The sequence below is a fragment of the Leuciscus leuciscus genome (assembly GCF_965113295.1).
Source record: "Leuciscus leuciscus genome assembly, chromosome: 10".
Classification (NCBI taxonomy): domain Eukaryota; kingdom Metazoa; phylum Chordata; class Actinopteri; order Cypriniformes; family Leuciscidae; genus Leuciscus; species Leuciscus leuciscus.
In genome coordinates this window covers 19,300,903-19,321,981 of record NC_138734.1, presented here as the reverse complement: position 1 = coordinate 19,321,981, position 21,079 = coordinate 19,300,903, and the positions used below count along the sequence as shown (strand labels likewise).

Sequence of the window (21,079 nt, the reverse complement as noted above, 5' to 3'; positions counted from 1 at the left end):
AAATTTAATTAACATTAATTAATGAAGTATAATAATGAATGTATAATATATATAAAACATTAAAATTAACATTAATGATTAATTATTAATTAACATTAATAATGACGTATAATAATTAACATTAATATGAACATGAATAAATTATGTAATAATTAATGTAAATCATATATAGGCCTACAAACATTAAAATAATAAAAAAATAAAAAAAATTAAGTCATGTTTTAAAAAAAAAATCATGAAATTGTATTATTTGTGTCCTAATAAGATGGAAAATAGCAGAAAATAGAGTCTTAAAATCAATTTTCAACGCGCGACCCACTTGACTGCAGTCATCTACTCATCCCCGCTTGCTATTTGGGAAATGAACCCAGCGCTATGATTGGTCGAACTTCGCTTATTTTGCTGTTTCTTGATTTTAGGACTGCGCGTGCACAGAGGCGTCACCAGGTTTTTGTGTAGTTTAGAGTGACAAATCGTACCGGCGTACTTTGAGGTCAAAATGCGTATCCGCTACGCAAAATGCGTACAGGTTGGCAGGTCTGCAAAGCTGGTAACAGTGACAGTACCAAAACTGAAAAATCTAATTGGCTTGACTCCACTCCATTTCCTGCTTGACTTGAATTATGTCCTATGAGGTAACTAGCTACGTTCACAACCATTTATCCATAATACTTCTGTCTATAAAAGTGCTAAATGATGTATCAGGTCACTTATATTTGGTAGTCGCAGTAGAGCTCAGTCTTTGGGATGCTGATCTTTCCTTACACACTCCTGCTTTTCTATCAACTAAATACAAAGGCGGAAAACACTCTTTGCCGAACGATGGGAGACACTAAGTATCCATTGCTTTCCAAGGATGGAGACATAGTTATTGGAGCTCTTTTTGTTATCCACACTGAAGTATCATTGCCTTTATTTGGGTTTACACAAAAACCCCAGCTACTGTCATGCTCCAGGTTTGCTTCTTTATATTTCTTTATTTAAAACTGGATTGCAGGTAATCAACAAAATTTAATTTATAACAGCAAATAACATCTGAAATATTATGGTGTTTTAAGTATAAGCCAAGTTAATGTAAAAGTAAAACTTATTAATCTGATTCTTTATTATTTGCTATTTACCATGATGGTTTAATATCTTCACAGTGTGAATATAAAAGATTTCCGGCTAGCTCAAACCATGATCTTTGCCATTGAAGAGATTAACAAAAATAAAAGTTTGCTCCCAAATGTTTCAGTTGGCTATGAAATTTATGATACCTGTGGTTCAAGACTGTTTTCAATGAGTGCTACTATGGCATTGATGAATGGTCCAGAGTGTGCAACAGGAGACAGATGCAGTGGACCGTCTCTTATACATGCTATCATAGGAGAAACAGAGTCTTCTAACACAGTGATTCTGTCCAGAACTACAGGACCTTTTAAAATTCCAGTGGTAAGGAGCAAGTACATTTAAAAATAATTCTGATACTATAATGATTATACTGATGTGTATCTGTGTTTTTGTCTCACCTACCACCCAGATAAGTCCCACAGCCACATGTGAGTGTCTGAGTAACAGGAAAGAATATCCGTCTTTCTTCAGGACTATTGCTAGTGATTACCACCAGAGTAAAGCAATTGCAAACATAGTCAAATACTTTGGCTGGTCTTGGGTGGGAGCTGTGAACAGTGACAATGACTATGGAAACTATGGAATGGCCATATTTCTAAAAACAGCCCAAGAAGAGGGGATTTGTGTGGAGTACTCTGTGAAATTCCTGAGAACAGAGCCTGAAAAAATCAGAAATGTGGTAGACATGATACAACAAGGGTCCTCTAAAGTAATTGTTGCATTTCTTACTGGATTTGAGATGAAAAGTCTACTTGAGCAGCTAACTATTCAGAACATTACAGGCCTCCAAATGATAGGTGTGGAGGCATGGATAACTGCAAAAAGTTTGATGACTCCAAACAGTTTTCATGTGCTGGGAGGGTCACTGGGGTTTGCAGTGAAAAAAATCCAAATTGAAGGGTTTGCAGAGTATGCTAGGAAAGCATTCTGGGACATAGCTTTTCCATGCTCTTCTAGTGCTGAAATAAATTGCAGTCGATATCAGGACCTATTTGTGGTGAGAAACTACAACGAAGATGTGCTTGAACAAAGATTTCTAAGCTATGTCTACAAAGCAGTTTATGCAGTGGCTCATTCACTACACAGTCTACTCAAGTGCAAAGGACAAGAAGGTTGTGAAAAAGGCCTGACAATACAACCACAGCAGGTAAAAAATAAAAATAAATAAAAATCAGACAAGGAGTGAAAGAGGCTCCAATTTTGTCTGACATTTTGTTAAAATGATAATATATCAAAACTGTCTAATTTTTTTAGGTGGTTGAGGCTCTGAAAAAGGTTAATTTCACTGTAAAGACAGGAGACCATGTGTGGTTTGACAGCACTGGTGGCGCAATAGCCCAGTATGAAATTGTGAACTGGCAGAAGGAAACAGATGGATCACTCCAGTTCAAATCAGTGGGATACTATGATGCCTCTCTACCTCCTGACCAGCGCTTTGTGATTAACACTAAAAACATAATCTGGGCCAGAGAAAAACTGGAGGTAAATGGCAATAACCAGTTTGTCCTAAAGGGTTTTCCCACACAAAAGGTTCACATTTGAATACTGCTTGACTGATATTAACTAATGTGGCATTCATATTTACAATTTAATTACCTGAACCAAAGAAAATACAAAGTTGCTTGTGGAAAGCAATAACTAAAGCTGATAAAAGAAGCCGCAGAGAGCATTACTAAGTGTGCTGATTTTTGCAAACTGTTGTTTTGTTCTGGAGACGCATTTACAACATACTGGCATTTGTTAGTTACCAATTAGCATTTGTGTCATTTTATGCTTCAAAGATGTTCTAGTCTCTGCTGAAAAATACTGGCAATTATTTTCATTATTTTATGCTGCTGCTGCTCATATAACATAGAGTCCATGACATAACCCCTGTAGCAGATCTATACAGTCAGAGCTGGGGAAGATGGAGGGTTTTCTGAAAGGATGCTGCAGACTGTTTAAAGCAAACACTACCAGTATTTGAATATTGAGCCACAGCTCATTGGCGGCTGATGCAAAAGGACCCAATCAGCAGCGCTATGTAGATAACGATGTGATCACTACCAAATTGCGTTAAGGACCTATCAGTCTGCGCCATCTAGGGCCCTGTTTTAACGATCTAAATGCATGGTCCAAAGCGCATGGCAATTAGGGCGTGTCCGAATCCACTTTGGCTAGTTTAACGATGGGAACAATGGTCTGCGCACCCGGCGCATGGTCTCAAAGGGTTGTCCCTATTCTTTTATTGAGTAATGGGTGTTTTTTGGGGGGGCATAATATGCAATACACCAATCAGAGTCTCATCTCCCATTCCCTTTAAAAGCCAGTTGCGCTCACGCCATGGTGGAATTTGCAAGCGGGACGTGCAAATGATAATTGCGTTGGGCTGAAACTAGCAAAAAACACTTACCAGGTGTATGATAGGGCGCCTAGAGTTTCAAGACAGAACTTGGTATTTATTTTAATTTCAGAGTCAGTATAGATAACTATGTATAATGTAATTTTCCATGTAGAAGCCAAGGTCTGTGTGCAGTGAGAGCTGTTCTCCAGGCACTAGGAAGGCTGCACAGAAAGGAAGACCTGTCTGCTGTTATGACTGTATTCCAAAAAAATGGTTAGTGGCTCATTGTGTGTTCTTCTACTGTTCAGGGTGCAGTTTATCATCAAAGGAGTTCATTAATAAAACTGTTTTCTTTTTAATATCTAACTATAGTAAACACAACTTCCTTTCCAGATTCAAATAACTGCAAGCAGTGTCCAGGGGAATACTGGTCTAATGCTGAGAAAAATAAATGTGTGTTAAAGCCTGTAGAGTTTCTGTCATTCACAGAAGTTATGGGTATAGTGCTAGTCTTTTTCTCTCTGTTTGGAGTAGGATTAACTGCACTGGTGGCCATCCTGTTTTACAGCAAGAAGGACACCCCCATAGTAAAAGCCAACAACTCAGAGCTGAGCTTTCTGCTGCTCTTCTCATTGACTTTGTGTTTTCTCTGTTCACTTACTTTCATTGGTCGGCCCACTGAGTGGTCTTGTATGTTGCGTCACACAGCGTTTGGGATCACCTTTGTCCTCTGTATCTCCTGTGTTCTGGGGAAAACAGTAGTGGTGTTAATGGCCTTCAAGGCTACACTTCCAGGAAGTAATGTCATGAAATGGTTTGGGCCTTCACAACAGCAACTCAGTGTCCTTGCCTTTACACTTATACAGGTTCTTATCTGTGTGCTTTGGGTATCAAGTTCTCCTCCATTTCCCTACAAAAATATGAAATATTATAAGGAAAAGATCATTCTTGAGTGCAGTCTGGGATCTACAATAGGTTTCTCAGCTGTTCTGGGTTATATTGGCCTACTGGCTGTCTTGTGCTTCATTTTAGCTTTTCTGGCTCGCACACTACCTGATAACTTCAATGAGGCCAAATTCATCACATTCAGCATGATAATATTCTGTGCTGTATGGATCACATTCATCCCTTCTTATGTTAGTTCTCCTGGAAAATTTACAGTAGCTGTGGAGATATTTGCCATTTTAGCCTCAAGCTTTGGTTTGCTATCCTGTATATTTGCCCCTAAATGTTATATAATCTTGCTTAAGCCTAATCAAAATACAAAACAACATATGATGGTAAAAACAACATCTACATTTTAAGATATAAAATAGTACTACATTTTATCAGAGGATAGTTTTTAGGTGACTGCTACTCACAGCATTAAGTCAAAAAAGGAAAAGAGAATAACTAGATATGATAGGGAATGCAGAGTAGCCTTCACATGATGCTTGCTCTATATCAGGGCCCATATTCATAAAGATTCTAAGAATCCTCTAAGAAAACTCTTAATTTAGCTTAAAAACTTTTACGTAGGAGTCTTAGCTTAAAAGCGATTCGGGACCGATCTGAGAGCAACTCTGAGTAAGGAAAAGACAAAAACTTTCATCTTAGTAAGGAGGCGGGGTTGACCCTGTTGCTATGTATGACACAATCTTTTGAAGACTGTGATTGGTTGGTTGTCCAAAAAAAAAGAAAAAAAAAGAAGTGATTTTAAGTATAGGGTCTATTCTAAGCCTTCACTTTGAAATTACATGCGTCATTTTTCCTATTTGACCGTTCTCACACACACACACACACATTATATATGTGTATATAAATCCTTTTTTTTAATTTACCATGCTGTTCATTTCCTATAAGGTATTTGATTGGCTTAGAATGATAAAAATTGTTCCACTCTTTCCAATTACACTGATTGCTGGCATGTCTATTTAAGTGGTGGTTTGAATGTTGGTTTTAATGTATCAAACATGGAATTTTCCCAGTTGCCAAATATCGTAATGTAGTGATTATTTTCATTTCTGGCGCTATGGCATTTCTGTGCTGTGTCGGAGATGTTAGCGCGTCTCTAATAAGATCAGTCACAAACATGATCCCTGCACGATCTAATCTATAGCGTCTTATTAACTCACTGTTATTCATTGTCTGCAACACATTTCTTCTCCCTCTTCGTCTTTCTGTCATTTTCTCCTCTGCTAAAGAAACTCTTAAGCCTCTTAAAAGTCCTCGTCCGTGCTCCTAACAATTTTGACCTTAAGATCTCTTTTAAGGGTTAAGATGCTTTCTGAATTACTTTTTTCTTTACTAGGATTTTTTCTTTAATTTTAAGAGTAAACGGCCACATTTCTAAGAATTTTCTTAGAATTTTGTCACCAGGAGCTACTCTTTGCATTAAGATTCTTTATGAATACGGGCCCAGGTGTGTCCAAACCTGCTCCTGTTGGGCCGCTGTCCTGCAGAGTTTAGCTCCAATTTGCCTCAACACACCAGCCTGCAAGTTTCTAGTATGCCTAGTAAGTCATTGATTAGCTGGTTCATGTATGTTTAATTGAGGTTGGAGCTAAACTCTGCAGGACAGTGGCCCTCCAAGAGTGGGTTTGGACACCCCTGCTCTAAATACAATACAAACTCTGTTGTCAAAAGATAGGTAATGATTGTTTTTCATGTAAATTTAACAGAATTTACCAATTTACATGTGATACATGAATATATGGGGGGGTCAAACTGAAGTTACAGAAAGAAGAAACACAATGCATGAGGATTAGTGACATGTTGCAACCTGCAAAAAAGCCTGACGCAAAGGCTCCAGTGACTTGTACTTGCCCAGAAGCTAGGCTTCATAAACATAAAGACACAAATAAAAAACATTTGAATTAATACACAGCTGGAAGCTACACCCTATCAGTGTAAAAAAACATGTTTAACTGATCTCAACAACAAAGACAATGAATAAACACATGATGTAACATACTGTTAAATTAGGTGTAATTATTGTTTCTGACTAGGGGGAGCCTACAATTAGTGTTTGGAACAAATCTCTCCTCAAATTATGAAAGTAAAGGTCTCCAGACTTTACAAAATATGTTAACAGAGCCTTGGGTGAATATATTTGAGTTTCTCTCATTTTAAATATGCCATGATACTCTCTACCCACTTGGTATGTGTTGGTAGTTTGTTCGACTTCCACTGTAGGAGTATAATCCCTCGGGCCAACAAAGAAGAAAAATCCACTGCGTCAGACTGACCTGGTGGTAGTGAGAGATTCTCTGATGTCATTCCAAATATTGCTATTGTTGGATCAGGATGTATCTAGTATTTTCTGTAATTTAAAACATATACTTAATCCATTATATACATGTTAATAACACAACTAGAGGCTAAATTATGTGAACAAACTACAAACTTGGCTTGAAAAGTGTGAACCTTGAACTCAGGTCGCCTTGAGCACAGCTGCAGCATGTCACAGCACTGCCCACGATGCTTTTGCTCTGATGTAACAGCTCATTTTCATCAGTTATATTGTCTATGGATTGTTACATTTCTTACAGATTTCCGCTTGTTTTAAATCAGATACAGATAAAGTAGCACTGCATTTGAATGCATTGGCGATAGAAACATTTCTAGTGTGATTTAATCATACCTGTGTATCGTCTCTTTGCTATTAGCTAAGCTGTAAGTTTTAGTTGCTTCAAAAGCAGAAAGAAATATATGCTATAACTTCTGTTTCTACGCAGTTTCTTATTGAGAAATCACAGGACAGTGTTGACACTAACTTTCTGTGCTCCAGTAGGTTTCTGTGTGCGCACAATCTGCACGTTAAATGTGAGCTACTGTCTGTGCATATGAAAGCTTGTTTCTAACAATTTTTAAAAAAGGTAATTGCGACACAATTCAATTTTTTTTTTTTCTCAGAAGTGCGAGATATAAACTCACAATTGGCTGTTTGAAAGTCAGAATCACAGGATAAATTAGAAAATCTGAGAAAAAAAAAGCAGTTCTGTTTTTTTTTTTTTTTTTTTTGAATTGTGAGATATAAAAGTTACAATTGCAAGTTATCAAGTCCAATAGGCCCTTATCTCATTTCCCGGTTTCGGAACGTTCAAAATCGCCAAGCAGTGTACTCGCACTTCCGGTGGTTACTTAGTTACACCTTTAGATGAAAAGTAGGTCAGTAAACTTAAATAAAATTAGGGCTGGGACGGTATGGATTTTTTCTTACCGCGGTTGAAAAGCAAGAAATTACCGAAATTAGCGGTAAACCGCTTTAAACCTCAACCCCCCTCCCCACAGTTTTTTTTTCTGCGACGTCGCGGCTGGAACAACAAACATGGCAATGATAATCTCAGGTACTGTTTATGTGCTTTATTTAATGTTAAAAGCATGCAATGTGACTTTGAATATCATTTAGTGCTCCAGCTTTGTAGCTGTAAAAGCAACAATGGATAATTCACCTCAGATCTTGAAATTAAACAAATGGAAACAAAAACTGTGTTCTTTGACAAAGATTGTTTTAGTAACTCAGTAGCCTATGTATTTTTAATAATGTTTAAATGGTGTAATATTTGTGAATTTGATTATGTAGCCTACTTATCCATTTTCTTGCAAGTGCCGTCAAGATTACTCTCTGGTGCGGTGCACTTGCCGCGACTCTGCGAGGGTTGACAAACGCGGTCTTCACGTGAGAGAATTGTGTTAAATAAGCACGCGCAATTAAAAGCTGAGGTCCTGCTTTTGGGGCTTCAAATTATAGGCTATAAGACATTTGCAATATAATTGGGAGTCTGCACAGGGTGTTTATTTTGAAAATTAATTATTATTATTTTATTCATTTTTTTTTAAATTTACGGTGCGGCTTGGACGCGGTGTCCGCCGAAAATAGACTAGGCGCCTATATTTAGCGAAGCGGCGCGGAGAGACACTTCTGAAATGCGCTGCGTCGTGGCTGGTGCAAACACAAGCATTGACTAGAGTGGGCGCGATCAGCTCCGGTAGCCGCGTCGCAGCCGTAACGCACCACAGAGTGTAAATAAGGGGTTATAGTCAATAGCCTACATAATGTTATTATGTGTCATGGAACATTGCGCTCCCCAACTTGCGAAAGGTCGGATTTGCTCCATCTTTTGATGATAAGTTTTGTTTAGAAAACCTTGAATCCATGTAAGACAATGTTATTAGACACAATCCATGTCATTATAATCAATGAATCCATGTCATTGGACACAACGTGAACTAGGGTTGGGCGATGTCCCCTAAATTGGCAGTTGACGATGTTTACAGTAAAATATCGCGATGGACGATGATATCGTGGGGTGGGGAATAAAATTCAACAGTAGTAATTATTAGGTCCATAGACAACTAAAAACAAACATATATTCAGCAAACAATAAATAAGTTGCAATATGAAATTAATTGTGCAGGGCTTTCACTGTGAGGTTGAGTTACCAACTGATGAGCATAAATCCTCTTCGTGTGCGTGTGTGAGAGAGAGAGAATGCACACAGTAACGTTACTTACATCTACTGTGTTTACGGGAATACTCGACTTGGCATTTTGATATATTTCTGTGTTTATTTGGCCGTTTAGGTGCGCAACCGGAGACAAAGGCTACTATCGGAGCGTGTTGCGCTCGGAGCGCGCGCACAGCATCCTGTCAGTACAATTCAGTTCTCTTTCGCGACTTATCGCGCTTTTAATATTTTTCAATATAAAGCACATCCTGCTCTTTTCTTTCTCATTCATTCATGTTTCGTTATTAATAACTTTAAACAGAATCGTCAACTGAAATATGCGCGGATTATCAAAAATACGACACATTTATAGGACATAATAGGGTCTCTGCGGCTAAAGTGAAAGTACCTGCGGCCAGCGGGTGAAATGTTTCGAAATGTCGCTTTGCACAGCAAAGCACCCGTTTCAATAAAATGGTATATTAAAGTTTATATAGCCTACTTTTACATTTTCGCTGCTGTTCTAAAATATTTTTCGCCAGCTTGAATCCCAGTGCAGGAGCTGTAGGTTACCACCACAGAAACGCAAGCAATTAGTTGATTGCTGTGGTGACTCGTGACACTCGCGAACAGCACTGAACACGCACTTTTGCCTGTACAACTTGAATATTATTATTATTATCATAAACTTTTCATTAACTTCGGTAGGCTGTAGGCTACAACAAGGGAATTGTAATTGGCTGCTTTTTCTGCAAAGAGCCGATCTCTGTTGATGTGTCTTAATTTTTTTATCGATCGTTTGTTGGTAAAAGGTGAGAGACCTTGCGAGCCACATGACTTTTGCCAAAGAGCCAGGCGTGGCTCGCGAGCCATAGGTTCCCAACCACTGGTGTACACGAATCAATAGATTAAATTACGTGACCATTTCACGAACTGCCGTGAGACTGGGCTGGTCTGACAGGGTGGGGGGCGTGGCATCACGATGGAGAGTCTCCATCGTGATGTCGGTCAGCCATCACCAACCCTAACGTGAACACATGTGAAGGCCAGTGTTTATTTATTTTTTAGCGGTGATGACGGTGACAAGCTCAGACCCACGGTAGGCGTCACGTGACCGCGGTATTGCGGTAACCGGCCCAGCCCTAAATAAAATCACAATATAGACCAGTGTCTGTCAATATTAAACCACATAAAGACCATTTAAATAGGAATCGTGCATGTTCTGTGTGTCTCAGTGAATGAATGGCACAGACGCACTGTTTTATTTACCACACACACACTGAGGCACACATGACACTCGCGATGTTTTCAGCCTATGCACTTCATCAACACAGCCGCTCTGAGTCACTTCAGCAACATTTTAGCTTCATTTGAGAAAAACTATCATCATATCATAAAACACAGAGAGACTCAAAGGTCTACACGGCAATCCGTCAAAATAAAAGTTTGGTTTAACCTTTGAAGAAAGTTTTGTTTAAATCATTACATTTTAAATAATTGGTTATAGCAATTTAATTAAACCATTAAAATGGAATCAAGAAAAAAAAAAAAAAAATATATACTTTTGGGAGATGCGAGAGCGAAGTAGTCCAGTGATAATTAACAGGCAGCCATGGTTAATGCAATTTGCAAAGACCCGCCCCCTTTAGTTACTGTTGCCATGTCCAACAAGCCATGGCGCTCTCACGCCACACATCATGTTGTCACGCAATGAAAAATACATTGCGGATCAAAGAAAAAACGGTCTAAACGCCGAGACAAGACAGAGCAGGTTACTTTTAATATGAAACAAAGTCTCAACGTTTCATTTGTGTAATTTTTGTAAAAAAAAATTTTTTGTAAAATAGAAATGTAAAAAATAAATACCTGTCAATCAAACTCCCTCGAAGGGTGAATTCTGAGGGGAGTAAAAAAGCCAGCTCACAATTCTGATATTTTCTTGCAATTGTGTGTTCCTGCCTCACAATTCCAAAAAAAAATAAAAAAAATAAAAATGATGGAAACAGACAGTAAAAAAGTGGACTTCAAAGATTTCTTATTCTGTAGCTCCCTGTGGGATTTTTTTGATAAGTCCATAAAAATGCATCCATCCATGATAAAAGTACTCCACACGGCTGTGGCAGGTTAATAAAGGCGAAGTGATGCGTTCGTGTAAGAAACATATCCATATTTATAATTTTATCGACTTAAATAACTAGCTTCCGGCAGACAGCCATATGCAAGTCAAATTACGCCCAAAGAGTAACTCTTGTCGATGTACGACGTAGGAGTAGTGTAAGCTTTGACGGCTCTCGCGGTTCAAACAAACAGGGCTAGGCAATAAATTCAAGCTCCTCCCACATTTCTCTTTAAAAATTCTCGTTTTAGACTTCTAATTCCCGTATTCATAAAGAATCTTAATGCAAAGAGTAGCTCCTAGTGACAAAATTCTAAGAAAATTCGGTAACGCTTTAGATTACAGCCCGGAAAGTACTGCGTAATTAAAATGAAAGTACAGTATAACTTTCGGTAATTACAGTGTACCTATAAAGTACTTACGTGTAAGTATAGGGGAACAATATGTTAAGTCTTGGGAATAAAGGTGTAACAACCAGGAAAATACTGCGTAATTAAAACGAAATTACAGTGTAACTTTCGGTAATTACAGTGTACCTATAAAGTATGTACGTGTAAGTATAGGGGAATTATATGTAAAGTTTTGTGAATAAAGGGGTAACAACCAGGAAAATAACAAATTATTTAGGCAAATTATTTATATTATTTAAGTATTTTAGAATCTTACTTTTGGGAGCAATTTAGCGAGTAGGCTACATACACTGCACCTTTTTGTAATAATACGTGTATAAAAATACATAAAGGCTTTTTTTAAATTGCGGGGTACCTATCAGTGCATTTATAAAGTAGGCTAATTAGTTATTATTGCAAAGGTGCACTGATTAAGTTTCAAGGCAAGTAAAACTATTGCAACTTTTTATTTTTTTAAATGCTAGGAAAATATACTCTTGTTTCATGTAGTTACAGGGTAAGTATGACATTGCGGGCTGTAAATTAAAGTGGTGCTTCTTACCCTCTTGTTTCATGTAGTTACAGGGTAAGTATGACATTGCGGGCTGTAAATTAAAGTGGTGCTTCTTACCCTCTTGTTTCATGTAGTTACAGGGTAAGTATGACATTGCGGGCTGTAAATTAAAGTGGTGCTTCTTACCCTCTTGTTTCATGTAGTTACAGGGTAAGTACAATAAAAACATACGTACACACACACAATCTGATATCACTTGGAAAACTTTATTTGAAAAACAACTTATTTCAAAACGGATTTACAGCAATTTGTTTCTCTTGCTTGGTTTCCTCCTCCTCTTGTTCCTCTTCTTCTTTTTCTTTCTTTCCACTGATGAATCTTAAGAAGGAATCCCATGACATGTCTCTTGCTATTCTGTATTATGTGTTAAAAGAAAATACAGTACAGAAATGTCCTCACCATTTACTCATCTTTTACCCTCATGTCATCCGAGATGTATACGAATTTCCTTCTTCAGATTAACACAAACAAAAGTTTTTAGAAAAATAAATAATCTCTGTGAATGCATAATGCAAGCTCATGTGTTCCTAAAAGTTGACAACAGCACATACAACAATAACTACAGTAATCCATACGACCCCAATGGATGAATCAATGTCTTCTGAAGTGAAACAATAAGCGTATGTAAGAAAAATACCAAATATTTTAAATGTTTAAACTGTAGACTATCGCTTCCGACCAACTGTCACCTGCGCGTTCATGAGAGGGTTGAGTACGTTTACGCTTGACAATTTAAAGCGTGACGTAAGCGCACCGAAAAACCGAATGTCGAATTTTTTTTTTTTTTATGTTTTCATTATTGCTTACAACAAAATACAAACAATAACAGATAATAATAATAATGAAAAACAAACCATGCAGAAGAACAGACACCAGTTCTCGCGCGAGTTTCACATCAAACTCCCGTGAGAATGCAATGAACGCTTAATTAAAGCTTCACCAAACGCGAAGCCATTCAAGCCGACCCTATGAAGCCGACTCTCATGCACTCGCTGGTGACAGTTGATCGGTAGCGAAAAGATGAGTAAATTATGAGAACATTTCTGGGTGTACTGTATTTTCTTTTAATACATAATACAGAATAGAAAAAGACTCCTTCTTGAGATTAGGCTAATCAGTGGAACGATAGAAAAAGAAGAGGAGGACCAAGAGGGACAAAAAAGGACAAAACATGCACTTTCTGTCAGGACTTTAGTATTTGAAATGAAAAGTTGATTTTTAAAAAATAATAAAGAATAAGAAGTGTAATATGTTGTAAATCTGTTTTGAAATAAGTTGTTTTTCAAATAAAGGTTTTCCAAGTGATGTCAGATGGTGTGTAAGTGTTTTTATTGTACTTACCCCGTAACTACATGAAACAAGAGGGTAAGAAGCACCACTTTAATTTACAGCCCGCAATGTCATACTTACCCTGTAACTACATGAAACAAGAGGGTAAGAAGCACCACTTTAATTTACAGCCCGCAATGTCATACTTACCCTGTAACTACATGGAATACTAAGTCTAAATAATTTGCCTAAATAATTTGTTATTTTCCTGGTTGTTACCCCTTTATTCCCAAAACTTTACATATTATCCCCCTATACTTACACGCAAGTACTTTATAGGTACACTGTAATTACCGAAAGTTACACTGTAATTTCATTTTAATTACGCAGTACTTTCCGGGCTGTAATCTAAAGCGTTACCGAAAATTCTTAGAAATGTGGGCGTTTACTCTTAAAATTAAAGAAAAAATCCTAGTAAAGAAAAAAGTAATTCAGAAAGCATCTTAACCCTTAAAAGAGGTCTTAAGGTCAAAATTGTTAGGAGCACGGACGAGGACTTTTAAGAGGCTTAAGAGTTTCTTTAGCAGAGGAGAAAAATGGCAGAAAGACGAAGAGGGAGAAGAAATGTGTTGCAGACAATGAATAACAGTGAGTTAATAAGACGCTATAGATTAGATCGTGCAGGGATCATGTTTGTGACTGATCTTATGAGAGACGCGCTAACATCTCCGACACAGCACAGAAATTCCATAGCGCCAGAAATGAAAGTAATCACTACATTACGATATTTGGCAACTGGGAAAATTCCATGTTTGATACATTAAAACCAACATTCAAACCACCACTTAAATAGGACATGCCAGCAATCAGTGTAATTGGAAAGAGTGGAACAATTTTTATCATTCTAATCCACTCAAATACCTTATAGGAAATTAACAGCATGGTAAATAAAATAAAAAGGATTTATATACACATATATAATGTGTGTGTGTGTGTGTGTGTGTGTGTGTGTGTGTGTGTGTGTGTGAGAACGGTCAAATAGGAAAAATGACGCATGTAATTTCAAAGTGAAGGCTTAGAATAGACCCTACTTAAAATCACTTTTTTTTTTTTTTCTTCTTGGACAACCAACCAATCACAGTCTTCAAAAGATTGTGTCATACATAGCAACGGGGTCAACCCCGCCTCCTTACTAAGATGAACGTTTTTGGCTTTTCCTTACTCTCAGATTGGTCCCTAATCGCTTTTAAGCTAAGACTCCTACGTAAAAGTTTTTAAGCTAAATGAAGAGTTTTCTTAGAGGATTCTTAGAATCTTTATGAATACGGGCCCTGGTGTTTAGTTTTTCTCCATCCTCTGCGCTCTTCAATACGTTGTGCGTCAGGTCAGTTTCTCACTTACTCTTTCGCTGTAAAATCGATGCGTACGGCCGTCTGTCGGAAGCTAGTTGTTTTACTCGCTAAAGTTTTAAATATGTATATATTTCTTACACAAATGCATCGCTTCACTTCAGAAGGCCTTTATTAAAAACACAGCAGGCTGTTTGTAGGCTGTATATAGTTTCTGGAGCATGCACTTGCATTATATTGGCTTACAATAATGGATAATTTTTCTAAAAATCTCTGTGGAAAGAAAGTCAGATATACATCTGGGATGGCACAAGGGAGATAAAAAGAGATATTTTGGAGTGCATTGTGCCTTTAAAATTGACTATGGTTTTATAAACTGCAGTGGATACTTACTAGTGATGGACCTGTGTTTCTCTGTTGGTGCCTGTTCTGCTCCGTAAACATTGCTCCAATGCTTGATCTTAAGAAAATTTAAAATGTGTGTTAATGTGTGTTAACAGACTATTGATCTGGGTGACATAGGACCATTTTTTATGTGTTCCTTAAGTGTTATATAAATCTGGAGAACCCTTACTAACATTAACCATGGTTTTGCTACACTAACTAAATGGTAATAAATTATTGTAATCAATCCATCATAAAAACATGGTTTCTACACTTTTACTATAATAAAAACCATGGTTAATTTAGCAAAGGACCCTGGGAACATGTCCTAAAAAGAACAGCTCATCCAAAAAATAGTGTTCTCTCGTTATTTACTCCATGTTGTTCCAAAACTGTATGAATTTATTTTGTATAACCTTAATTAAGATATCTTGAGAAATGCCTTCACTGTGCCTTTTTTTCATAAAATGGGTTCCAATGTTATGGGTTCCAGTGTTGTTTTATTCCCAACATTCTTGTGTTTCACAGAAGTCAGTCATACAGGTTTGAAAATAATTTCATTTTGAAAGGACATTTATGTTTGTGTCAGCTAGGCCCGTAAACTCATATCAAGAAGACAGGTAAAATATTGTCTGGAGGGTTTGGACCAGTGTGCCTTTGAGCAGAGTTTACATGTTCTGCCTCTATTTCACGTGTATTTTACTATGACAATACTCACCGCAACTGAAGATCGTGTGGCTGGATAATATTTATTTCCCAAACTCCTGGATAATGAGGTAAACACACACATACAGCAATATTATTAGCCATTTGTATTTACTTACTAAAAGAGACATTTTCAAAACCTTGCAAAATTTTACTCACCAGCTCAAAAACATATTATGATGACTCATCATTTTGACGGATCGGTAGGCCGATATTCCGCGATCAACAATATTCAAAAGCCTAGTTTGCATAGTGTGGTTCGAGTTCCTCTCTGTATAAAGACACAATGTTCTCAGTTCACTCATTGTAAAGCTCCTATGCTGAGTTTTATTAAATTTTTTATCAAAAACTAAGTTAGCAGACAATATTTACACATGCTTAGCCTGAAACATTGACATAATATCGATATTGCTCTAATCGCATTTAACATTAGATTCTCAATTTAACACACTATATTTTGATGTAGCAGAATGTATTTTTATATAAAATAAAGTTATTTCCCTTCCGCAGATTGCAATATGTCCGTTACACGTACGTTGTTAAAATTCGTTGTCCATTTACATCCCGCAACTCGCTCAAAATAAAAATGTAACAGTACGATGCAAAATAATCCATGTTTTAAACAATGTTTATAAAACGGTTAGTTCCAATCCTTGATTCTGATTGGTTAATAGCTGTGCTTTATTCACGATAAAACACGGCTATGACCGCTTCACCCAATGGTTCTATGTATCACTACAACACCCCTAGCAACCACTCTTAGCAACTTAAACACATGTGTGATCTCATTGATATTGTTCATTGAAACTATAGTGGAGTATTGTGAGAGATCGAGAAAGCGAGTGTAAAGTTACCTGCATTCACAGTAGACATTGCATTTTCCTTCAGGTCAGTCCTATATTCATAATAAAATAATCAGTTTGAATGTCCGCTGCGATATCTTGTCCTTTTAACAGTTAACCGTTAAGGGGTTTTCCCATGCCTATAACGTTAGTCATCTGTCAGTTGCGTCTTCCTTCTCCGTGAAAACAAGTTTGAGTCTTTTCAATATAAAAGTCTTCTCTACCGACTGACTCATTCATAAGACAGTCTTTGCCGCCATCTATTGGCGAAATAATGTATGTAACTTCTGTTGCTGTTTACGGTCAGGGACTATTTTTTCCAGCAGAAGGAATGCTTTTAGTGATTTTACTTCATGAGAGTTGCATAGATAAATATTTTTCGGCTTTAATATTTGTATTGTGTGGCAACCGTTTTATAAAAGCAATAAGGTACTCGAGGCAAGTGCTGTATCGTGAATAAGTAACGGCTGAAGGGGTTGCAGGCACTCCGCTTCGCGTCGTGCCTAACAACGCCCTTCAGCCGTTACTTATTCACGATACAGCACAAGCCTCTCGTACCTTATTGCTTACAAAAGCCACAGAACCGAAGGAGGCTAGTACTGAAGATCCCGAGCAGCACACTCACTCACTCACTCACTCACTCACTCACTCACTCACTCACTCACTCACTCACTCACTCCAACAGACGAATATTCAAACTTGACCAGTAAAAGGCGCGCATAGCTGTCATTGGCCAGATTCCTGGATGACAGTCTGAATAACCAATCATGCTCAAAACAACTCGAAGAGACAGCCAATAATGTGGTAACATTGCAATTACAGGAAAAGATTAAAGCTGCAAGCAGCGATGAAAGGGCCCTCGCACCCGTGCCATCGTCACTCGTTGGCTTTAGGAAGACAGAGCATGGTTGGGCAATGTGCATTTAAGGAGGTATACAGTATATAGTAGTTGCTAGCATGTTTAGTATGTTTTTAGCATGCTTAGTACACAATAGGTATGTGGTTAGTACTGCATTACTGTGTTAACCAGTTCAGTTTCTGTTGGCAGTAGGTGGGGTTATATATCTGAATATTGCTTTGTAGATGTGTTCAGTGCAGGACTTTTATGAAGTATGTGAAGTTTGGGGCAGATTGGATATTGTATGTTTGAGTTACAACAACTTCCTTTAGCATTTCTAACATGCTTTAGAACTTAGCTATGTGTTGCTAGCATGTTTCTTGCATGTTACATATTAAGCTTGGGGTAGATTGGACATTCCATGCCTGTGTTACAGCATATTCCTATTTAATTGCAGCAATAGCATGCTTTAGCACTTAGCTAAGTGTTTGCTAGCATGTTTTAGCATGTTTCTAGAATGTTGTTAGCATGTTTAGCACTTGCTGGCACTTTTTTATATGTTATTAGGAGTCCACAATAGTGTTTAACATGTCACTTCCTGTTGCCAGCAGGTGGCGCTATGACTGTAACTGAATATGAGCATGGTCATGTGTTCAGGACAGAACGCTTATCAAAAGTGTGAAGTTTGGCGCAGATTGGACATTGCCTTCTTGAGTAACAACAACATCCTGTTTCATTGAATTAACATGCTTTAGCACTTAGCTAAGTTTTGCTAGCATGTTTTAACATGTTTCTAGCATGTTTAGAAGTCAATGGCATTTTTAACATGTTGCTAGAACGGCATCAACGTGTTAAACATGACACTTCCTGTTACCAGTAGGTGGCGCTATTACTATAACTGAATATTCTCATGTAGATGTGTTCAGGCCATGACTCTTATCAAACGTGTGACGTTTGGGGCAGATTGGACATTCCGTGCCTGAGTTACAGCAAATTCCTATTTAATTGCAGTATTAGCATGCTTTAGCACTAAGCTAAGTAATTTGCTAGCATGTTTTAACATGTTTCTAGTATGTTGTTAGCATGTTTAGCACATGCTGGAACTTTTTTATATGTTATCAGGAGTTCACAACAGTGTTAAACATGTCACTTCCTGTTGCCAGCAGGTGGCGCTATGACTGTAACTGAATATGAGCATGGTCATGTGTCCAGGACAGAACGCTTATCAAAAGTGTGAAGTTTGGCGCAGATTGGACATTGCCTTCTTGAGTAACAACAACATCCTGTTTCATTGAATTAGCATGCTTTAGCACTTAGCTAAGTATTGCTAGCATGTTTTAACATGTTTCTAGCATGTTTAGAAGTCAATGGCATTTTTAACATGTTGCTAGAATGGCATCAACGTGTTAAACATGACACTTCCTGTTACCAGTAGGTGGCGCTATTACTATAACTGAATATTCTCATGTAGATGTGTTCAGGACAGAACGATTATCAAAAGTGTGAAGTTTGGGGCAGATTGGACATTCCATGCCTGAGTTACAGCAAATTCCTATTTAATTGCAAAAATAGCATGCTTTAGCACTTAGCTAAGAGTTTGCTAGCATGTTTTAGCATGCTTCTAGTATGTTGTTAGCATGTTTAGCACTTGCTGGCACTTTTTTATATGTTATTAGGAGTCCATAACAGTGTTAAACATGTCACTTCCTGTTGCCAGCAGGTGGCGCTATGACTATAACTGAATATGAGCATGGTCATGTGTTCAGGACAGAACGCTTATCAAACGTGTGAAGTTCGGGGCAGATTGGACATTCCATGCCTGAGTTACAGCAACTTCCTGTTTCATGGCGAAACATCGAAATTTGTCAGGCCGCCGAGGACCCGCCCTTCGACGAAAACTCAAGATCTTCGCAATTTAACGTCGCAAAGGCCTTAAGATTACACTCTCCAAATTTGAAGATGATCAGATTAAAACTGTAGGAGGAGTTCGTTAAAGTACGAGGCCTGAAAATGGCAAAAAATGCACAAAAATCTGAGAGGAAGTTCAAAATGGCTGACTTCCTGTTGTGTTTAGGGCTATGCTCCAAGAGACTTTTTTGTAGGTATTAGGTGATTACATGTATGTACCGAATTTCGTGCACGTACGTGGAACGTTGCGGGAGGCGCACTCCGTTGAACTTTTATAGGTGGCGCTATCGAGCCATTTTGCCCCGTCCAATTCTGAAACCTATATCAGATGTAAATTTTCGCCAGTTCTGACGCGTGTGCAAAGTTTTGTGAGTTTTCGAGCATGTTTAGGCCCTCAAAAATGCAATTAAATGCGGAGAATAATAATAATAATAATAATTAAAGCTGCAAGCAGCGATGAAAGGGCCCTCGCACCCGTGCCATCGTCACTCGTTGGCTTTAGGAAGACAGAGCATGGTTGGGCAATGTGCATTTAAGGAGGTATACAGTATATAGTAGTTGCTAGCATGTTTAGTATGTTTTTAGCATGCTTAGTACACAATAGGTATGTGGTTAGTACTGCATTACTGTGTTAACCAGTTCAGTTTCTGTTGGCAGTAGGTGGGGTTATATATCTGAATATTGCTTTGTAGATGTGTTCAGTGCAGGACTTTTATCAAGTATGTGAAGTTTGGGGCAGATTGGATATTGTATGTTTGAGTTACAGCAAATTCATATTTAATTGTAGTAATAGTATGGTTTAGTACTTATAGTGTTTACTAGTATGTTTTAGCATGTTTCTAGTATGTTGGTAGGATGTTAAGCACCTACTGGCATTTTTTTTTATATGTTATTAGGAGTCCACAACAGTGTTTAACATGTCACTTCCTGTTGCCAGCAGGTGGCGCATTGACTGTAACTGAATATGAGCATTGTCATGTGTTCAAGACAGAACGCTTATCAAAAGTGTGAAGTTTGGCGCAGATTGGACATTGCCTTCTTGAGTAACAACAACATCCTGTTTCATTATATTAGCATGCTTTAGCACTTAGCTTAGTATTGCTAGCATGTTTTAACATGTTTCTAGCATGTTTAGAAGTCAATGGTATTTTTAACATGTTGCTAGAACGGCATCAACGTGTTAAACATGACACTTCCTGTTACCAGTAGGTGGCACTATTACTATAACTGAATATTCTCATGTAGATGTGTTCAGGCCATGACTCTTATCAAACGTGTGAAGTTTGGGGCAGACTGGACATTCCGTGCCTGTGTTACAGCAAATTCCTATTTAATTGCAGTATTAGCATGCTTTAGCACTAAGCTAAGTGTTTGCTAGCATTTTTTAACATGTTTCTAGTATGTTGTTAGCATGTTTAGCACATGCTGGAACTTTTTTATATGTTATTAGGAGTCCACAACAGTGTTTAACATGTCACTTCCTGTTGCCAGCAGGTGGCGCTATGACTGTAACTGAATATGAGCATGGTCATGTGTTCAGGACAGAACGCTTATCAAAAGAGTGAAGTTTGGCGCAGATTGGACATTGCCTTCTTGAGTAACAACAACATCCTGTTTCATTGAATTAACATGCTTTAGCACTTAGCTAAGTTTTGCTAGCATGTTTTAACATGTTTCTAGCATGTTTAGAAGTCAATGGCATTTTTAACATGTTGCTAGAACGGCATCAACGTGTTAAACATGACACTTCCTGTTACCAGTAGGTGGCGCTATTACTATAACTGAATATTCTCATGTAGATGTGTTCAGGCCATGACTCTTATCAAACGTGTGACGTTTG

General features: G+C 37.8%; 1 protein-coding gene across 1 annotated transcript; it reads left to right on the top strand.

Moving 5' to 3' along the window:
- Nucleotides 1-747: 747 nt before the first annotated feature.
- LOC309508172 (extracellular calcium-sensing receptor-like) lies at nt 748-4,740 on the top strand (the record flags this gene model as incomplete). Its single annotated transcript, XM_082182697.1, has 6 exons — nt 748-956; nt 1,146-1,434; nt 1,523-2,260; nt 2,368-2,595; nt 3,609-3,723; nt 3,809-4,740. The coding sequence occupies 6 exons, from the start codon at nt 748-750 to the stop codon at nt 4,738-4,740; spliced, it is 2,511 nt and encodes an 836-aa protein (XP_082038823.1).
- Between the last annotated feature and the right edge of the window lie 16,339 nt (nt 4,741-21,079).